Source organism: Crinia signifera, chromosome 5 (assembly GCF_055691185.1).
Source record: "Crinia signifera chromosome 5, ASM5569118v1, whole genome shotgun sequence".
NCBI classification, from domain to species: Eukaryota; Metazoa; Chordata; class Amphibia; order Anura; family Myobatrachidae; genus Crinia; species Crinia signifera.
The window spans coordinates 89523521-89542527 of record NC_139221.1 but is presented as its reverse complement, the minus strand read 5'-3'; the positions used below and the strand labels follow the sequence as shown (position 1 = coordinate 89542527).

General features: G+C 42.0%; 1 protein-coding gene across 6 annotated transcripts in view; it reads left to right on the top strand.

Moving 5' to 3' along the window:
• PIEZO2 (piezo type mechanosensitive ion channel component 2) overlaps positions 1-15687 on the top strand; it is a 360808-nt gene extending 345121 nt beyond the window's left edge. For all 6 annotated transcript variants that reach the window (XM_083187662.1, XM_083187660.1, XM_083187659.1 and 3 more), the window contains 4 exons: positions 6931-7047; positions 7731-7810; positions 10470-10647; positions 13202-15687. In XM_083187662.1, coding sequence (XP_083043788.1) covers positions 6931-7047; positions 7731-7810; positions 10470-10647; positions 13202-13454 — 628 coding nt within the window. In that variant the 3' untranslated portion in view covers positions 13455-15687. The remainder of the gene's footprint in view (positions 1-6930; positions 7048-7730; positions 7811-10469; positions 10648-13201) is intronic.
• The last annotated feature ends 3320 nt before the right edge of the window (positions 15688-19007 follow it).

The window sequence follows — 19007 nt, the reverse complement described above, 5'->3', positions numbered from 1 at the left end:
TGTGACTCTAGCAATCAATACAATAAGACTCTGTAACATAAGGTATCTTTTTTTCCACAAAAGTTGTCTAGGCTGCACCAGGAGACTGTGCTGATTAATTTGATATGTGATGTTACCCTGTATATAATGTGTGACAGCTTCAGTATTCAGAGCACAACAGAACTTGTACTGGAAAAAAGGTGTACAGATTCAGACTCAGTTGCACACAGATATACAAGTGTCATGTATCAGATACGCCCAGTGGTGTTGAGAGGTGGGGAGTGGGTACTTTGAACCCAAGCCCGGCTCTGCTGGAGGGGATTGGTGCCCTCTCCTCCCTCTCCAGTTGCAGAGAGCCAGGAAGTGGAGAGAGAGATGACAGGCTGCAACCGCAGCACAGCCTCTCTCCCCAGCTCAGCACGGCCTGTCATCTCTCCCTCTGTGTGCAATGCCGCCCGCACCCTGCATTTGAGTTTATTGTTTTCCATCGGGCATGGATACTCCCCTCCTGGTTGCCATGCCCCTGCCCAGTGGTCACACCCCTCCATTTTACCAGGGTCCAGACGACCTGTCTCGCCCCTGGAGATGTCAGCAGAGTCTCCTGGTGCATCCTTGCTGCATCGCATTGCAATAAGGATCCAATTTTGGAAGATGTCTGGGCCTAGCAGAATCTTATGTGACCTGGTGTGCCACGAGGGGCTATTTGTCACGACTGCAGCATATGACGTATGAGGACACATCTGTATGCTTGGTGCACAAATGCTTCCCACTTAAAATGAGGTCTTAAATATGTGTATATTTTATCCTGTTAAATACAGATGTAGCCTTGCTCAACCATTATCGTGGCATGGATGGTACGACTAGTGTGGCTGCATACGCATTCATTCCTATGGGCGGCCGTGAATACTGCAGCATGTGCGCTTGCATTGTGGCTACAATGATGATCATGGCTACATACCCATCTCATTTACTTGTTTAATAAACATTAACCCTTTGAGTGCCAACGTTGCTGTGAGAGATCCTCAAAATATCCGCTAAAAATGTGCATTGCTCACAGCGACTGTTCTTTGTTTGGGTGCATTTATTTAACTAAACTTCAGTAAATTGACTTGGCTGTATTCGTAGTTATTTATACTAAAAGATCAGCCGCTGTAAGTGATGCTGGCATATTTAGCAGATATTTTAAGGATCTCGCACAGCAATGTTAGCACTCACACGGTTAAAAAGTTATTTATTTCTGTCCGGGAATGTGAATGGCGACTTAGTGTAGAGCTCCGGCAACTTTAGCTAAAAATAGCCGGCGAACTCCCCTTCAGCTAGCTGTCCCTCCTGTGCACATACCTTCCCCCTGCCTCCGGGGCGGTAGCGCTGCCGACGGAGACACGTTGCGGAGCCGGGGATAGCCGTCTATCATCCCGAAGTGATGTTAGACAGCCGCTCTCCACAAAATCAACTAGAGTTGGTCGGGATGACAGTAATCACCTCCTTTGTGATTCGGTTGCTCCTGATGCAATAAAGTATCTGGATCTGATTGCATTCATAGCCCTGATATGCCTAAACCTAAAAGGGACAACCCTTCTTCAAACCCCAACCTTCTTCGCCTTCTACTAAATCATCTCCTGAAGATAAAGATTCTTCCAAACGACTTTCAGCCCTATCAAAGCCATTTGATCCAACACGACCCATGTCGAATCAAGATGAAACTCAAGGCGACAATGCCCTCCTGACAGTGAGACTCATTATTGTCTACCTTTAAAGAGGACATGTCTGCGGAGTTCAAAAATACTCTGCAAAACTGTCAACAAAGCATTGATGACATAGGTTAGAGAACCAACCATCTGGAGAACAAATTCGAGGAAATGATCAATTCACGCAACAATCTCGTTTTATCATATGGTGCTCTATAGTAGGGGTGGGGAACCTTTTTTGTGCCAAGGGCCGTTTCTCTTACAAATTGTCCTGCTGCAGCCGTCCCATGCTCTGGCAGCTGCCACTGAATAGGATTGTCAGTCTCCGGCTGCTGTTGATTAAGAGGAATCTCGAGAGAACTACCGACCTGTCAAGAGAATTCCCCTGTACTTGACTCCTTGCAAAGCCGCCGGGCGGGCCACTCAGACCAGCTATAGGGGCCGCATAAGGCCCCTGGGCCTGAGGATCCCCACCCCTGCTCTACAGGCTGAAGTTGATGCCCTGAAAACTAAGGTTGGAGATCTGGAGGATCGCTCCATGCGAGATAATATTAAAATCAGGGGCATGCCCGAGTCCATAGCTACTGTGGATTTGGAGACCCATGCTTTGAGCATCTTCAAACGCCTAGCTCCAGACATGAGAACTGAAGAACTGCTATTAGACGGAATACACCGCTTACCTAAACCCCGCTCTGCACCAGCAGACGCCCCTAGAGACACTAATATGCGTTTCCACTATTTTCACATAAAGGAGAAGATACTTCGCATTTCTAGATCCAAGAACCAAGAACTATCGGATATGGGAAATTTACAGATATTTGGAGATCTATCGGCATCAACAATCGCAGAGCCTTCCTCCCTGTTATTAAAGCTCTACAGAAAGCCGACATACAGTACAGATGGGGATTCCCAACCAAACTAATCGTTCGTCGCAATGGATCGACCTTTATCATATCTTCTCCAGACGATGGCATCAAACTCTTGGACAAATGGAATCTCGACTCCATAACTGCAACTGGTCCTAAACATCCCACTCCGACTAAGGACTGGTCGATAGCAACTTAATTATATGTATCCTTTACATTACCTGTACATCAGGTTTACACCATTGCCCGAAATGTTATATTATGTTTGTAATATTGTGATACATTAGAGTTGGTTTCTAGCCCCCACAGTAGCCGCAGTTAACACTGAATAGACATATCTCTATGGACAGGTCCCAAGCTGCGGGGACCCGCTTTTTCCGTTGGACATTTTCAGAAAACATGTTGAATTTTTTTGCCCTATTTAAGTGGTTAACTGGTTTTAGCATATAGCTTTTCCCGATATTGTTTACTTCTAATAATGATATTTAATTAATTGATCCAACTGATATTGTTGATTTGTTAATTGTACTGACAACTCAGACACTAGACTAAACAAGTAGTTGCAAGGAGAGCGTGGGTGGTACAGTTTTCCACCACACCCATCCACGAGCCACCGATAGTGGTGGCCTTAGGTTACAGTACCCATGGGTACTCACTGTTTTCCCCTTTTAGTTCCCTTATTCACTCCCTTTCTCGGCTTCGGTCTACCCACACATCCCAACCCCTTCCCCTATGGTACATCCAACTCTGCCCACTCAATCTAATATGGCTATTTTTGACTGACCACATCCTGACTAAAGTCCTTGTTGGAGGCTCCTACTGGTACACTATAGGAACACAAATGAGCGATACCCCAACTATAGACTATGGTTAATGTCATATCTATCAATGTAAAAGGACTTAATTCACCAAACAAGAGGAGACTAGCTTTAACCCACTTTGCTAAGATGAAGGCCCATGTAGTGGCCATCCAAGAGACCCATTTTATGGCCTCTGCTCCACCCCAGTTTTCTAATTACAGATTTCCCCTTTGCTATACCTCAAACGGCCCAAAAAAAAGGTGGGAGTGGCCCTATTATTCTCCTCGGGTGCCAATTTAAATTAAGTAAACAGACGTCCGATGCAGAGGGCTGCTACCTAATCCTCAATGGTACATTAGATGATAAACAAGTCACCCTTGCAGTGGTGTATGTGCCCAACACCAAACAAATGCTGTTTCACCGCAAATTCTGCACCACCCTTCAATCCACATGCTCAGGAGGATTAATGCTGTTGGGCGATTTACATTTTAGTATTGGACCCCCATTTGGATAAGTCCTCTCCATTACGACCTATGCGTAGGCCCACCGCCAATGACCAATCATCACAATTTAGACGTATATTAAATGAATATGACCTATATGACATTTGGAGGGCAAAAAACCCTTCATGTAAGGATTACACTTTCTACTCTCCGGTCCACAGTTCCCACTCAAGGATAGACCTTGCATTGACAGATAAATGGACATTACAGCATATCCAAAAATCCTGTATAGTCCCCATATCCTGGTCTGACCATTCAGCCGTATCCCTCCGCTGGTGTCTGTACAATTCCAAAACATCCTCTAGACCAGGCATTCCCAACCATGGTCCTCAAGGCACACCAACAGTGCAGGTTTTTGTGATATCCAGGCTTCAGTACAGATGGTTTAATCAGAATCATTCAGGTACTAATTGTCATTTGTGTTGAAGCCTGGATATCTACAAAACCTGCACTGTTGGTGTGCCTTGAGGACCGTGGTTGGGAAAGCCTGCTCTGACAATGGCGTCTTAACGAATATCTTTTAAAAGATCTGATTATTTTTAGAGACAAATGCACCCGAGGACACAAATGTCTATAATTATTGGTGCACCCTAAAGGCAGTGAGTAGGGGATCTTTTATACAAGCTGCGGCTAGACTCCGAGCTAAATATAACAAACAGCGCAAAGATATTGAGTCTCGGCTTGCAGATCTAGAGGCTAAACTTAAACAGTGCTCTACCGATAAGAGGATTTTTTAAGACCTCCTTAAAACCCGAAAAGAATGGAATGCCCTGTCCTTACAGGAAATCCATAAAATCATGTTTAAACTAAAACAGAAATTTTATGTACAGGGAAACAAAGCAGGTAGGATGCTAACGAGGAAACTTAGATGTAAAACAGCCCAGGAACGCATTAAAGAAATTGAAACTCTGAAGGGATTGAAGGTTTCGGACCCATTAGATATGGCAAACGCGTTGGCGGACTATTATTCATCCTTATATAATCTAAAAGAGGACCCCACAACCCCCTAAACAGATAAACTATTCTTGCCCTCTCTAGACGCAGTCACTCTCCACAAACTGGAAGAATTCTGGTCTCTGGACGAGATAGTTGGGGTCATACGGGAACTCCCAGATAAGGCGCTGGGCCCAGAAGGGTATTCCAATAGTTTCTTTAAACATTTCCAAGAACTTGTCGTTAATCCATTACAATTGGTATTTGAAGAGGCATCCATTAGAAGAGTATTTCTGGCAGAAATGCTAGAAGCAAGAATAATTTCATTCCCCAAACCGGGGAAAAAACTCTCGATTTTGGCTAATTCCCGCCCGAGTGCCTTGCTAAATTCAGATGTAAAAATATATGCGAAACATATATCTAATAGACTATCACCGCTTCTCCCATCCATGGTTCATGAGGATCAGGTGGGATTTGTGAGTGGACGACAAGCATCGGACAATACGAGGAGAGTGATTGATGTGCTTGACGCCTTCTTTGCCTCCCCTTTTGCTTTCGTTGGACGCAGAGAAGGCGTTTGACAGACTTCATTGGGGCTAACTGTGAGCTGTGTTGCTCAAATTTGGTATCGCAGGCAGAGCCCTCTCATCTATTACAGCTTTATACTCTAACCCATCAGCTCGAGTGCTGCTTAGTGGACTGCTATCTGCCCCATTTAGGATTACGAATGGGACGTGACAGGGGTGCCCACTGTCCCCATTATTATTTGCTTTAGCAATTGAACCCCTGGCTGTGACCATTAGATGTACCCCCTCAGTGACGGGCCCAGTTCTTTTTGGCACCTCATGTAAGGTGTGCCTTTTTGCAAACGATATATTGTTAGCCCTCACGAACCCTGCATCTTCTCTTCCACAACTCCATGAACTGCTGCAAGAATACTCAAGCATATCCTACTACAAACTGAGTTCAAAAACTGAGGCCCTACCTATCAATTTCCCTTTACACCTACTGAACCAATTAAAGGCCAAATACACTTACTCATGGCAAGCCTCTAGTATCAAATACCTAGGTATACACATCCCCACTAAGATTCGAGATATCATTTCTGTCAACTATCCCCAGCTTTTAGCCAAATTTTCAGGTCTAACACAAGAGTGGATGATGCAACATGTATCATGGTTGGGGCAAATTGTTGCTATCAAAATGGTACTACTCCCCTTAACTACTATTTCGCAATGTGCAATCCACCCACACCCAAATGTAGCTCTACTTCATCTATTCCCACAGTCCACCTCTCCTTCGTATGTATACGTACTCAGTCAAATTCGAATTCTAGCACGCAACTGGAGTACCACCGCAGTTCCCCACTGATCTGAAGTCGTGAATACAGTTCACATTAGACTGTCCCTTTAACCTACTATCCACGTCACCCACCATGAAGAAGTGGGCCCCTTGGGCAAGTTATAAACTCTCTCTAGGAGAGACTTAGGCCCAATGGGAATTGTCAAGGACTATTTCTGCGCTCTCCCAGGATAGATGGCTTCCCCAATGGTATACGGTAGAGACTAGATTTTGCTTATGACTGTACTAGATGTCTCAAATTTTCTCTGAATCGGATATGTACCATCCCTGTAACCCCACCATTGTATCCCTCCCCCCTTTTTTTGTTTTTCTGTACCCTTACCCTTTTTCACTCATAACCATTGAAAATCAATAAAAATCTAGTTGAAAAAAGTTATTTGTTTATCTGTGCTCCTTAAATAAATCCCTGTATCTTATAAAATTTGCATATGAAAATGTTATGTTTTATTGTGTACTGATTAATTAGGAAATCTCCATGACACAAATTCATTTGGGGCAATTCAATAAAATGTGATGAACCCGAGGAGACAGTTTCCCCAGTCAAAGATATTTTTTCAGTATTGTAGTCCTGCTGTCATTCCCGGCAGTGTGCATTCACCCACATGGCTAAGAACTGAACTGACCTAAATTTGTAAATGTCGGACATGAAAAAGAAAATATTCTCTATTTTGGCTTAAGTTCTAAAAGTTAATTAAAGGGGTGTTAAAAGAGCAGTGCCATTTGTGAATGTTATCAAAACTGTGATTCCCAATATCTGTGTCTGTAACCTAGTGTTCTTATTTTCTGTACATCAATATAGAAACTTGAGTCTTGGAACCAAAGCAGAAATCACTGGTGAGAAGTATTCCATTAATTTGAAGGCTGAAACAAAAGAGGCAATTGCTGCTATGATGCGCTCGAACAAAACAATGCCAGTGTAAGAATGCAATGCTATTTTAAAGCTACACATTTGAGTTCTGAGAAGCTGATGGGGCTGAGTCACATGCAGAGTTGTGGTATTTGCGAGTAGCTAGGGAAGCCTCTCTTAGGGGGAGATTCCCAACTGCTCAGTCAGGTCTGAATCAGGCTGTTATTACTGTAGCTTACAGTATGTTAGGGCCAATATCCATCTGGGAGTCTGTGTGTTTGCAAGCTGAAAGCTGTGCCACCCAGTGATTGTACTCCACAAACTGGTCAGTAAAGCAGCAAAGACAATACTGGGGAATAACTTTACTGGCTGAGGCTCTTCGTCCTATAGTAGGCAGAGCCATTATTGGCAGGGGGTTGCTCATTAGTACAAGTAAAGTATATTGTTTGATTCTACAATATCTCTGAGTATGACACACATTTGCCTATGTAGTTATCAGCTGACAGCTGTAGGATATTTCCTTTGATGCCAGTGGTGGAGGGTGATGGAACCAGAACTGTAATTTGAAATGTTAGCACCTGGGGCAAGGAAGTTTTTCATTCCCTTTATATATTAATATTCCACCTGGAGTATTATAAACAACAATTGTGGTTTTGTAACTTGCAGCAAATATAGCAAATGAGCAATTTTATGACTAATATGAGTCATTTACGTGATACTCAATAGGATTTTGCCTGTATGTGTTTTCTTAGAACACTTGAACATATCTATCCATGGTACATCAAAGCTCCAAGTGATTCTACAGCAAAGCCCATCATGCAGCTACTAAAAGGTAAGTCTTGTGCTCCCTAACAGATGTTCCTCATGCAGGGCTGATGTAGCGCTGATGTAGCGCTGTAGTTGCAATGTAAATATGTGACTTTGCACAAAATTGGAGCTCTGCACTTATGCACAATGGGCCTGATTCAGATGTGGATGGATGGTGCATTGTTCTGCTTACTTGGAATATATGGTCATTCAGCAGGTGGCATCTGGTATAAGTAGATGTCTCCTGCATGCAAGACACAGCATTAGATCACTTGCAACACCCATGAGGGTCACACAAGCCGGCCAAGGAAGCTCCTACAAGGGTCCGAGGATTCTCCATCAGAAGATGGAGATCCTGGTCTCAGAACTCACCCACAAGGTGACACACCTCCGTTTTTATAAATGGGCATTATCACGGCCCCTGCCCACCCTGCAGATTGTTAAAAACAAATTATGAGCACTTTCTCTTAAGTTGATAGCTCTGCGATTTGTATAATTCTGGTGCATGCTCTAAGAAAGGACTACCCAGTCTGAAACGGGTTGGTGGCAAAGAGGAATTATCTCATGGGGATTTGTACCAACCCATTAATACATCTTTTAGGAAATTCCACTTGTGGAATAGATGTACACCCCAAAATAAACTTTTTGAGGAATGCCAGTGTTGGGTTCTAGGCACACCTTTGAGTGGGGATAATTCCAGAGTGGCTCATTGAGAGCAATAGAGTGGAAGTGTGAGGGTCATTTTGACTAAAAAGAAACCTTTGCGTGCATACTACTCACTTAAGGTATACAAAATAGAGACCAGAATTAGAGTAGATCACAGTGCTATCAGTTCCTGCCACAGGACCACTCATTATTTATTTTTGGTAGTACTGGTACAACCCCGATTTTCCAGCATCGTCAGTTCCAGCACTATGGTTCCAGCCGGATTACCGATTTTGCCGGATTTTCGGTGGTGTACCACAGGGAGACCCCCACAGTGTGACTCCCGCAGCTTGATTCCCCCCTCCCCAACCCCCCTGCAGCTTGTATCCTCTTAACAAGCCTCCGCAGCGCATCTCAGGCTCACCTCTGCAGCACGGCGCCACCCCCCCCCCCCGCAGCAGTCCAATACCCTCCCACTTCCCCTCTAAGCCCTCCTCCTGCTGCTCCTGCTGCCCTCCTACTGCCATCCTAAACCCTCCCACAGATAATTTTACAGTTAAAACCCATAAAATCCTACCTCCCCCCTGGCACCCAATGTGTCCGGATTAAAAGAGGTTCCAGACCTTCTGTTGCTGGAAAATCGGGGTTGTACCTGTAGTAGGAAAGTGCCCCAGAGTGTTTACAGAGCAGCAGTCTCAGGGCGAAGATGGTTTGGACTTTTTTCTTTCAAGGCTGCAGTCTTTCAATCACTTGGAATCTCCAGCCATTCTGCTTCCAATAACACAAGACCTGTACTGCACATGTGGTAATAGTTAGTTCAGTTCAGTATCTGAATTGAGCCCAATGTGCATCCTTATTTAGAGATTATATTTTCTTTCCCTTTTGATTGGAAAGGCAGTAACAAACACTAATATGTATATAAAGTAGAGTGCAAACATTCTGACACAATTTAACCATGCCCATTTCAGATGCATGTTATTTTGAGTTATATAGATCTTGAAATATAAACAAATACAGTATAACCTTGGCGCAAGATAGGTGCAGTCACAATGAGCAAATGTGTAGAATTGTACCACAGTAACAGCAGCTGCTGGGGACTACTGCAATAATCCCAATGAAGACTTAAATATCTAAGCGTTAGCAGTGCTTTACTATGTATGCACAATCTGAATCTTGGAGAATTATGTTTTGTTGTACATAGTGCAATCCATGTGTGGATAGTTTTGTAAGTATATATATATCACTCAACATTATAGCATCAACAGCTGTGCAATTATCAGGAAATTGCTGCTACACTCTTGCTTATTTTTAGATCATGAAATAATGTATGTTAGCTAATCCTAGGTTTCACAACAACATAAACCAAGTGCGAGTTGATAATGATGATAACTTACGTATATTTTCTTAGGTAGCATTGATATACTAGATTTATGGTTGGATGTAACTTAATACAACTCAACTAAACTAAATAAGGATCATAGTTTGTCATATTAGATGTTGTGCCTGGAGTTTTAGGTGTTTTTCCCTCCCGTCACACCATTTTTATATTAGAATGTATTGGTAGCGTCCCTGGCAGGTCAGACACCCCCTTTCCCCACTATAAAAGTATAATTCCCCACCACAGCTCAAGTGGAGGGATACAATGGGGTACGCTCTGGGCTTAAATTTCAGGCCTGCGAATCTACAAATTCAAACATGACAACACACTAACAGTGTCTGACAGGCACTAACAGTGTCTGTCTTCTCCCCACCCTCATTTGCCATAATCATCTCCATGCCTTGTCTGTAAATTTTCCTATTTGAAAACTCCATTACTAATCCCTATCTACTGTACTTCTCCCCTCCTCCTTTAATGTCTTCTTCACATCACCCTTTCTACAACATATGGTTCTCAGGGCGGAGAGGATAGGATGTGTCTGGGGTTCAGGAAGCTTCAGCTATGCAACTGCTAGACAGCAATGTATCAGGATTATATTAAACATATGGGAATGTGAACACACATAATGTTACCAACCTTAACTCTCTTTTCAATTTAACAGACCAAAAATTTGCAAATATTACTGTTTCTCTCAAGAGAAATGGTACAGGAGATGGTGCACGAGAGTGGTGGGTTCTTAATCAAACTATAAAGCATTTTTCAAATAAGACTGGATTGGAACTAATAGTCTTCAGTGATAAAGTCAGCCCTCCTAGTCTTGGCTTTCTAGCAGGCTATGGGTGAGTATGTTTTTCGGAATATTAACATGCCTGCAAATCTCAATCATCAACTTTACTTTCTTCTGTCTTATACTATTAGCATCTATAGCACTAGCCATGTGTGTCTTATAGGGGATACTCAGCATTAACAGTCACTGTAGCTCTGCACTGCTCTAGGGTCAGGTGCCGGATGACCTCCCGACAGTCGGGATTCCGATGGTCAGTAGACCGACGTCGGAATCCTTAATGTTGAAGCCCGAAAGTCGGGATCAAGACTTAAAGGGGCTATTCTCCCTCGTGGGGGTCATCTAATGACAGAAAGTTAAATGAGTCCCCAATTTCTCAAATATAGACTTTCAGCTGGGATATATCAAAAAATATTGTGTAAATTGTCTAACAAAATGAATTAGGATTTATTCTTTACAATTCATAGAAATAAGTAAAAAAAAAAAAAAATAGCTCTAGAATAGGATACTAAAGCAAATGGAACATGCCATTTGTAGATCCTAACAAGTGAGGTTAAAATAGGAGGGTCTGGATAACTTCCTCCTTCTTTCCAGGCAGATAACATGAACAATCACTGGCCAGTTTCCTCCAATACGGGTAGGAGCAGGAGACAGATGGCGCCAATGCGTTATGAGTCCTTGGACTCTCCCTCAGTTCTAAGTGACTTTAACTGCAGTATTGTATCTTTATTTAAGAGTCTAGTGACCCAGAAGTTGAACATCAATCTTATTGTGAAAATGCAGTTAAAAAATTTCTTATTTCTTGCTCAAATATATATATATATATACAATATGTGAATTTTCGTGATGCTCCCTTGTTCTCCCTTCATACTTAACCAAAATTGATAAATGAGGTACCGTTTGAAAGATTATGTTCTCCTCTTCTGACAATTTACAATAGTACATTGTATTGTTTGTTTACAAATCGTCATTGAAATTTGACTTTTCCACAGTAAGCTCTGCTCCTCCACTTTCCAGCTGTCCCAGATACGCTCAGTGTATGAAAAAAATGACCGCTGGAAATCACCAGACAAAATTGTCCCTGACCGATCACTCAGCACACAGCACTGGCACATCGTGTGTGTGCTGAGCGATTTTGCTGAAGCATTCTGAGTGATCTATCATCGCCCAGAACACTTCAGCATCTTACTTTGTGTAGGACCCTTATGATGATCAGTTTTGCTTGGCTACTTAAATTGGTTCTTCTTTTATCCTACTACAAACCAGGGCCACAATAAGGGGGATTCTGTAGGTACAGCTTTTCTGGGCCCGGCCTCTCTGAGAGAGAGAGAGAGAGAGAGAAGGGCCCGGGGCACTAATTTTGCCCACTGCACCCCTCCGCTGTGCTGCCTGCACTGCTCAGTGGCTGAACGAAGCCCTGCCTGCTCCCGGAGCGCAGACTTCTTCACATCAGGACGCTGGCAGCCAATTAATATGCGGCATCGGGTGGTGAGCCAATCAGAGCTAGCATACCGTTACCCAATCAGAGCGGTTACTGGTATGCGAGCTCTGATTAGCTCACCACACAGTGCCACATATTAATTGGCCACCAGTGCCCTGAATCTGATGTCCAGGAGCATGGCTTCGTTCAGCCACTGAGCAGCGCAGGCAACACAGTGGAAGGGGGAGCCAGGCGGTAAGTGAATGAGGGATGGGGGGGGGGGGGGAGTGCTTGCACATTGCCAGCTGCACACTGACTGCAAAGCTGGGCACAGGCCAGCCATGTTTCGGGTTGCTGCAGCAAAATATGATGTCACAGAGCCACCATATTTAATGATCCAGACACCCCCCCCCCTCAGAGGTCCAGACAAAATTGATGGTCGCTGCTCCCTTGTCGCACCCCACCAGTGGGCACAGATTAAAGGCTTGCACATGCCTGCTCTGGTGTGCACGGCAGCCCAGCAGTGATGGCTCTTTCCTCTGTGGGGAAGGGGGGCTGCCGCAATGCTGCCCACCCCTCAGCTGCTGCCAATGCTGGTTCCACGCTGCTAGTGTCCGTGTATCCCCTCCACTGGTCCCGACCCTTGTCGCGGGACTGGTGCATGAGTATTAGCTTCTTCAGTACTGCGCATGCGCTGGTCCCCAGCCTCTATGGACTTCTTCGGCAGCAGCCCATAGTAGCATATTCACGGTCCCTGGTCCAGCGCATTCGCAGTATCATCCTTGGTACTGCACATGTGCAGAACCAGTTTTTATGGGCTGCCCAAGCAGTCATTTACAAGGCATGGTTTTGGTTCATGAAAACAATATAGTGCATACATACTCTGCAATCTCACAAAAGATATAAACAGTGGCCACATTCTCAGATTAAGCTGCCTGTACAAACAACCAGATATCGCTAGCGAGCCCCAGGAGCAACCTATGTGTGTGTACACACTGAACGATTTTAAGAATTTGTTTTAACGAATGGTCATCATCAGCAATTTCATTTAAAATGTTGTCTAGTGTGTACCCAGCTTCACATTCACAGGGGTGATTATTTATATATACTGTAGGTGTCCCTAACGAACAACAAATAATAGAATAGCCTATATACTGTATATCACTTAACCTATATCTGTTCTTTTCAGAATTATGGGACTGTATGCATCTGTGGTACTGGTAATAGGAAAATTTGTGCGTGAATTCTTCAGCGGAATCTCTCACTCCATCATGTTTGAGGAGCTACCAAATGTGGACCGTATCCTGAAACTATGCACAGACATTTTCCTAGTGAGAGAGACTGGAGAATTGGAACTGGAAGAAGATCTGTATGCCAAATTAATATTCTTGTACCGCTCACCAGAAACTATGATCAAATGGACAAGAGAAAAAAATAAATAATTTTCATGAACTTAATATTCAGTTGACTTCATCTGGATTCTTATAAAGCACAATATTGCCATAGCTCTCACGAGAGCTTGGACTCTTCCATTGAAGAAGCGGTTTCCACTCTTATAGATCTCAGTGGTACTACACTGAGCAGAGACATTAAAGAAGGTTGATGGTTTTGCTTGGCCTGCAACCAACAATATCAAAGGAACTTTTCGTTGGAAGAGATACCTAAATCTTTATGCCCTAAAGTGTGACCTATGCACAATGATTACAGGAATACAGTTCAATGTAGACTGTTCAAGTCTTTCTTCAGCAATGACATCGGTTGGAATATGCAATATGCTGCTTTAGAGTGTCCTAAACCCTTGAAATTGCAATGTGCTGATTCTTTATCACTCTGATCAAGATTTGATGCAGCTGAGGGTAATTACGTGACATTTGTCTGTTATAGGAAAACAGATTATTTATGCATTAAAAAGCCTCAATGGACACACCAAAGTTAAAAACACACAAAATGACAATCTTGTTAACTGCCTTATTTTTATTTATAAAGCCCAACAGAATATTTTCATCAATCATTATTGACTTTTCTCAGGAAAATAAAAGTAAAGACTAACAAAGTGATAATTAACAAAACTCAACGTAAGAATTGCTCAAGGCCATTTTCCACAATTGTTACTTTCAATTCTAATGAATCGATTCCCTGGTGTAAGTGACTGAGATGCATGTCCCAACTCCTACCTGACTTTCTAGGAGCTTGTTTCCCCTTTTTCAAATGTAGAAAGAAAAAGTTTACATGACATATTCATATTTGATTTTTACTATGCACTTATTTTTTTATGTTCATGTTTGATTATATTCTACCATCTTTTAAAAAATGGCCTTTCTTAATTTATTTCTAGTCGCAATCATCCGTGGTTCTCATCAGGAAACATTGTAGCATGAAACAAATAGGATTAACGTAGATTACAAATGTTTCAAAGATTTGTGGAATATTAATTAGCAATCACTAATAATAAAGCACACCCTGCCTTCTTTGCTGTTTCGTGCTTGCCATAGGCATACAGTATACAGTAGATTTACGTTTAAATATAGTTAGCAGCCGTCACTTTCTTTATTTGCTGAGAAAGCAAAATACTGGACTCTTTTTTTTATCTGAACATTCCTTATACCTTAATTAAGGGCTACTACTAATAAAGACTTTGTTTGAACATTCTAATATGTAACAGTACAAAAGGCATGCACTTATGTAATTCTCCATTTGGCCCCTGTTTTCTTGTGGATCTTTGCAAATAGACTATAACAATGAATTACATAGAGTGGAATGGTACCTGCTAATATGCCATTGTTTCTGTAATTCTATAAAGTTTACTTGCAACCTGCACATGGTGTAGGCAACCAACATCTAAATGAAACCAATATGCATAAAATAATGAAGCCTCTTAATTTACTAGTAAGTTACCAGGCATAAGCTATATTCTAAACCAAGCTGCATATTATTGGTTTGGCCCATACAATGGCTGTCTCATCTGTGTGTAGGTTCCAGGCACACTTTAAGAAGCATCACTGAATGAAGTAAAACAGTATGGGCATTGGGTTTATCAGTACGAGTGTGGGATCAGTAATATCAGTGGCGGAACTTGTGGGTTGTGGGCCCAGGTGCAAAAATATAACTTCAACCCCAACCCAAGTTGACAACATCCAATACGGAAGAGTATAGCAAGAAAAGAGTGACAGGGTCAGCAGTGGGCCCTTAGTTCCCAGAGGCCCCGGTGCACTGCACCTGCACCAATGGTAGCTCCGCCTCTTGAGTAGTATAACAGTAAGCCATACACTTTAAGATCTAATCTCATGTTCAGTTTTGTGTTATAGTTTATTAGCCTTACCACAAATACAAAGTTCAACAAATCATTTCTGTAGCTTGCTGCTGTAAATGGACTCTCCCATATATATATAAATATATTATATGAACCTCTGAGAGAATGTTGTAACCACTAAACTGAATGAATAGCAGTCATCATGTTATATCCTAAAAAGTGATGTGCTGCGTCCCTAAAAGTTACAAAGACCTTAAGAGTATTTATTTCTCTACTTTGTTGAATAAAACAGACTGTTTTACTTCCTTGAATCCCACAATGCATGATTAAACAGCAGTCCCTATGGTCATACAACTGCTGTATCATTTTACTGACAATGGATGACGTTTGTAGAATAATATTTGCGTGACATGGGATTTTTCCAATGGCTGCTTTTTTCTTACAAAGAAAACATTTTAAAATAAATTTTTTTCACAATCTGTTTTTGTCATAAATCTTAACATAACATCAGACACAGCCACAAATAACATAAGTAAATTAATCACATGTTGAACAGACTGGTATTTCGTGTGGGTTTCAAAGTGGAACCCAATGCCTTGTAATCGTTGGAAAGAACAAGATGGAACTTGGAGATCAACACAGCTCTGTTTACCTTCTTGGTACTTTATACACTGTAGCGGGTGCAGTAGGGTCAGAATTTGCCCTTTTATACACTAGAACAGTGGTTCTCAAATTCTTTCCTCCAGACCCCACACAGTTCCCGTATTCCAGGTCACCTGGCAGGAGCAATGTGTATCACCAACTGTCACATTTTAAAAAAAACACAGGTGACCTGGAAACATGAACTGTGTGGGGTCCTAAGGACCAAGTTTGAGAACCTGTGTACTAGGAAACCGGTACCACTGTGACATAGGCTGGACCTGTTGTGTAAAGATTTGTGTATAGATTCATTCATAATCTCACAAAGTTTACTTTGACTTCAGTGTTGTTAAGAACATCTATCATCTATACCAGTGGTTCTCAACCTCGGTCCTCAAGGACCCCCAGCAGTTCATGTTTTACAGAACACCTCGCAGATGCACAGGTGCACTCATTATTTACTGACACATTTTAAATGATCCACAGGTGAAGCTAATTATTTCACTTGTAATTCTGTGTGGATACATGGAAACCATGAACTGTTAGGGATTCTTGAGGACCGAGGTTGAGAACCACTGATTTATACTATCATACTTATTTTCTAGTTGTGCCAGCATCTGTATTAAGGCTTTCCATAATTCAATCAGACTAAGAGCTACAGTACATGTGAGAATGCCTGTGAGAAGCAAGAATGTGAGAATGCCTGTATTTTTAAAGCGGCAATCATTTGCAAGGTAAAATAAACCTGATTTTGCCTTGTAAATGATTGCCTATTTAAGAATTCAGGCACTCTCGCACAAAGGACCTTATTCTGATTGAGCAACCTAAACAGTGCAATTATCGGTGCAGGAAACTGTTAGGCAAAGCAAAGGTCAAACAACAGGAAAAATGGTCTAACAACAAGCGTGAATAAAACAAAAGTATGATCCAGAGATGATTCCAATTATTATTATTGTTTATTTATATGGTGCCACAAGGGTTTAATAATGCCATAGATGAGCAAAAAACAAGAAAATAATGAATTACAGTACAAGGCAATTTAGCACAAGTACATGGTAAATAAAACGGTTGCAGCAGGGGGCAGGACACTGATGCAGTTATCAGGGTGGCAGAGATATATTCTGAGAAAAGCACATGCGGCGAGAGGGCCCTGCTCCTGAGAGCTTACATTCTAAAGTTATCTGGTGCATAGTGGGGTATATTAACAGACAAGGGTATTAGTGAACCAGGGCCAGCCAACAAGCCAAGTCAGTACATGGAATATCAGAGCAGACAGGAGAATAGTCAAGAAGCAAACCAGGTGTCAGAAGCTAATATATCATTTAAATGGCTGTCCACAGAATAATCACCTAGCACTGACTGCTAAGCAATGCCTCATTATAAGTGTTAGGGGGCGAAGTTCCATTTACAAAAAAATCTAATTGACAGCACAGGTGCCGACACCATCACACAATGCCAGGGGCTGGAAACCTTATCAGTTTACAGGTAATATCTAAGAACATGTGGGAGCCGTATCACCCAGGTAGCCTAATGACAACGGTGTCACAAAGTTTAAAATTATTCATATTCTCACTAAGGTACAGTAGGCACTGAACATGAGTACATAGGGTTTGGATATAGCCACAGAACAACTGTTACAGTCTCCCATTACAGTTTGGAGCTACATCTTGTAAGTTTGTGTATATAATTAGCTGTGTATTGTATACTGTATCTGATGTATTCATATATAAATGCCATATTTAATGATGGTATTAATTAATATGTAGAAAGTAACATTTTGCCTGCCAAATCCTAGATTTGTAACCGGCTATCTTTTTGCTGATCATACAGTAAGTATCGGTAATGCTGGGTACAACTCCTGTCAACCGTTGTTTAAAGGTCCATACACACTGGGCGATTTTGCCCAGCGTGTATGCGGACCAATGATGGGGAAAATCGCTGGGCTGAAAAACTCAGCGCTTACACACGGAGCATTTTTTGCCCGTTTTAGCGATTTTCCCAGGGGTGGACGACTTCCATAGCAGAACGCTATGGAAAGCAGTCCACCACGTTGCTCATCGGCTAATAAAACCAGCAGATGAGCGGCCGGGTCAGCAAGAGAGCGGGAGCGTGCATCATCGTTCACCACTGCCCTATACACACTGTGCGGCTTTCAAGTTGAAATGCTGGGTAAGCGCATGGAACAACTCCCAGAGCACTTTTTTTAAGAAATAAGTAAAGTTCTCATAATAATTACTAACTGTAAAAGATTACTTAGATTACAACATGCATATTGTTTTTGTTAATCTCCTTTAGAAAGTTTTGGACCTTTAAACACATGTAATATTATGAATGTGAAGATACAATAAGTACATTTATTCTCTGTTTATACACAAGGTTTACATTTGGTCATACACTGTGGGGTAAAGCTTCTAAAAAAAATGCAACGAGGTGATCTTGCCTATAGCAACCAAACAAATTCTATAATTTTCTAGAATGCAACAGAGAAATTATAGACTAATTGGTATCTATGGGCAACATCACCTATATTAATTTTTAGAAGCTTGAGTAAATTTACCCCATAAGTTATTTTAAATTGGTAAACTATGATTTATCTACAGTCAAAATCCCAATGGTCAAAATATCGATCACCATTTGCCGAAGGTCAAAATACCGACAAGGTCAAAATACCGACAAGGTCAAAATACAGACAATTAAAATGCCGTTGTGGTCAAAATGCCGAAAATGTAAATGTTGGCAGGTTAAAAAGTAGACATGATTTTCTTTTTGGGTGTCTATGTCGATATAGGTCGGCATGGACACCCTATAAGTGAATTCCCTTTGCATGGCTCAATTATATTCCCCCTCCACATTCACTGGGTAAAGTATGAACACGTCGGTTTAAAAAAAATAAGTCATGAAAAACTCCTGTTGGTATTTTGACCGTGTCTACATTTTGACCACGTCGGCATAAACAATGTTGGTATTTTGACCATCGGTCAATGGTGGTCGCTATTTTGACCATCAGAATTTAAATGTAGGTAAATACACTGCATCCCTTTTAATCGCTATGGGAGCAGAAAAAAATAGGCTATACTATAGTGTCCAAGCACGGTGTAATGATGAT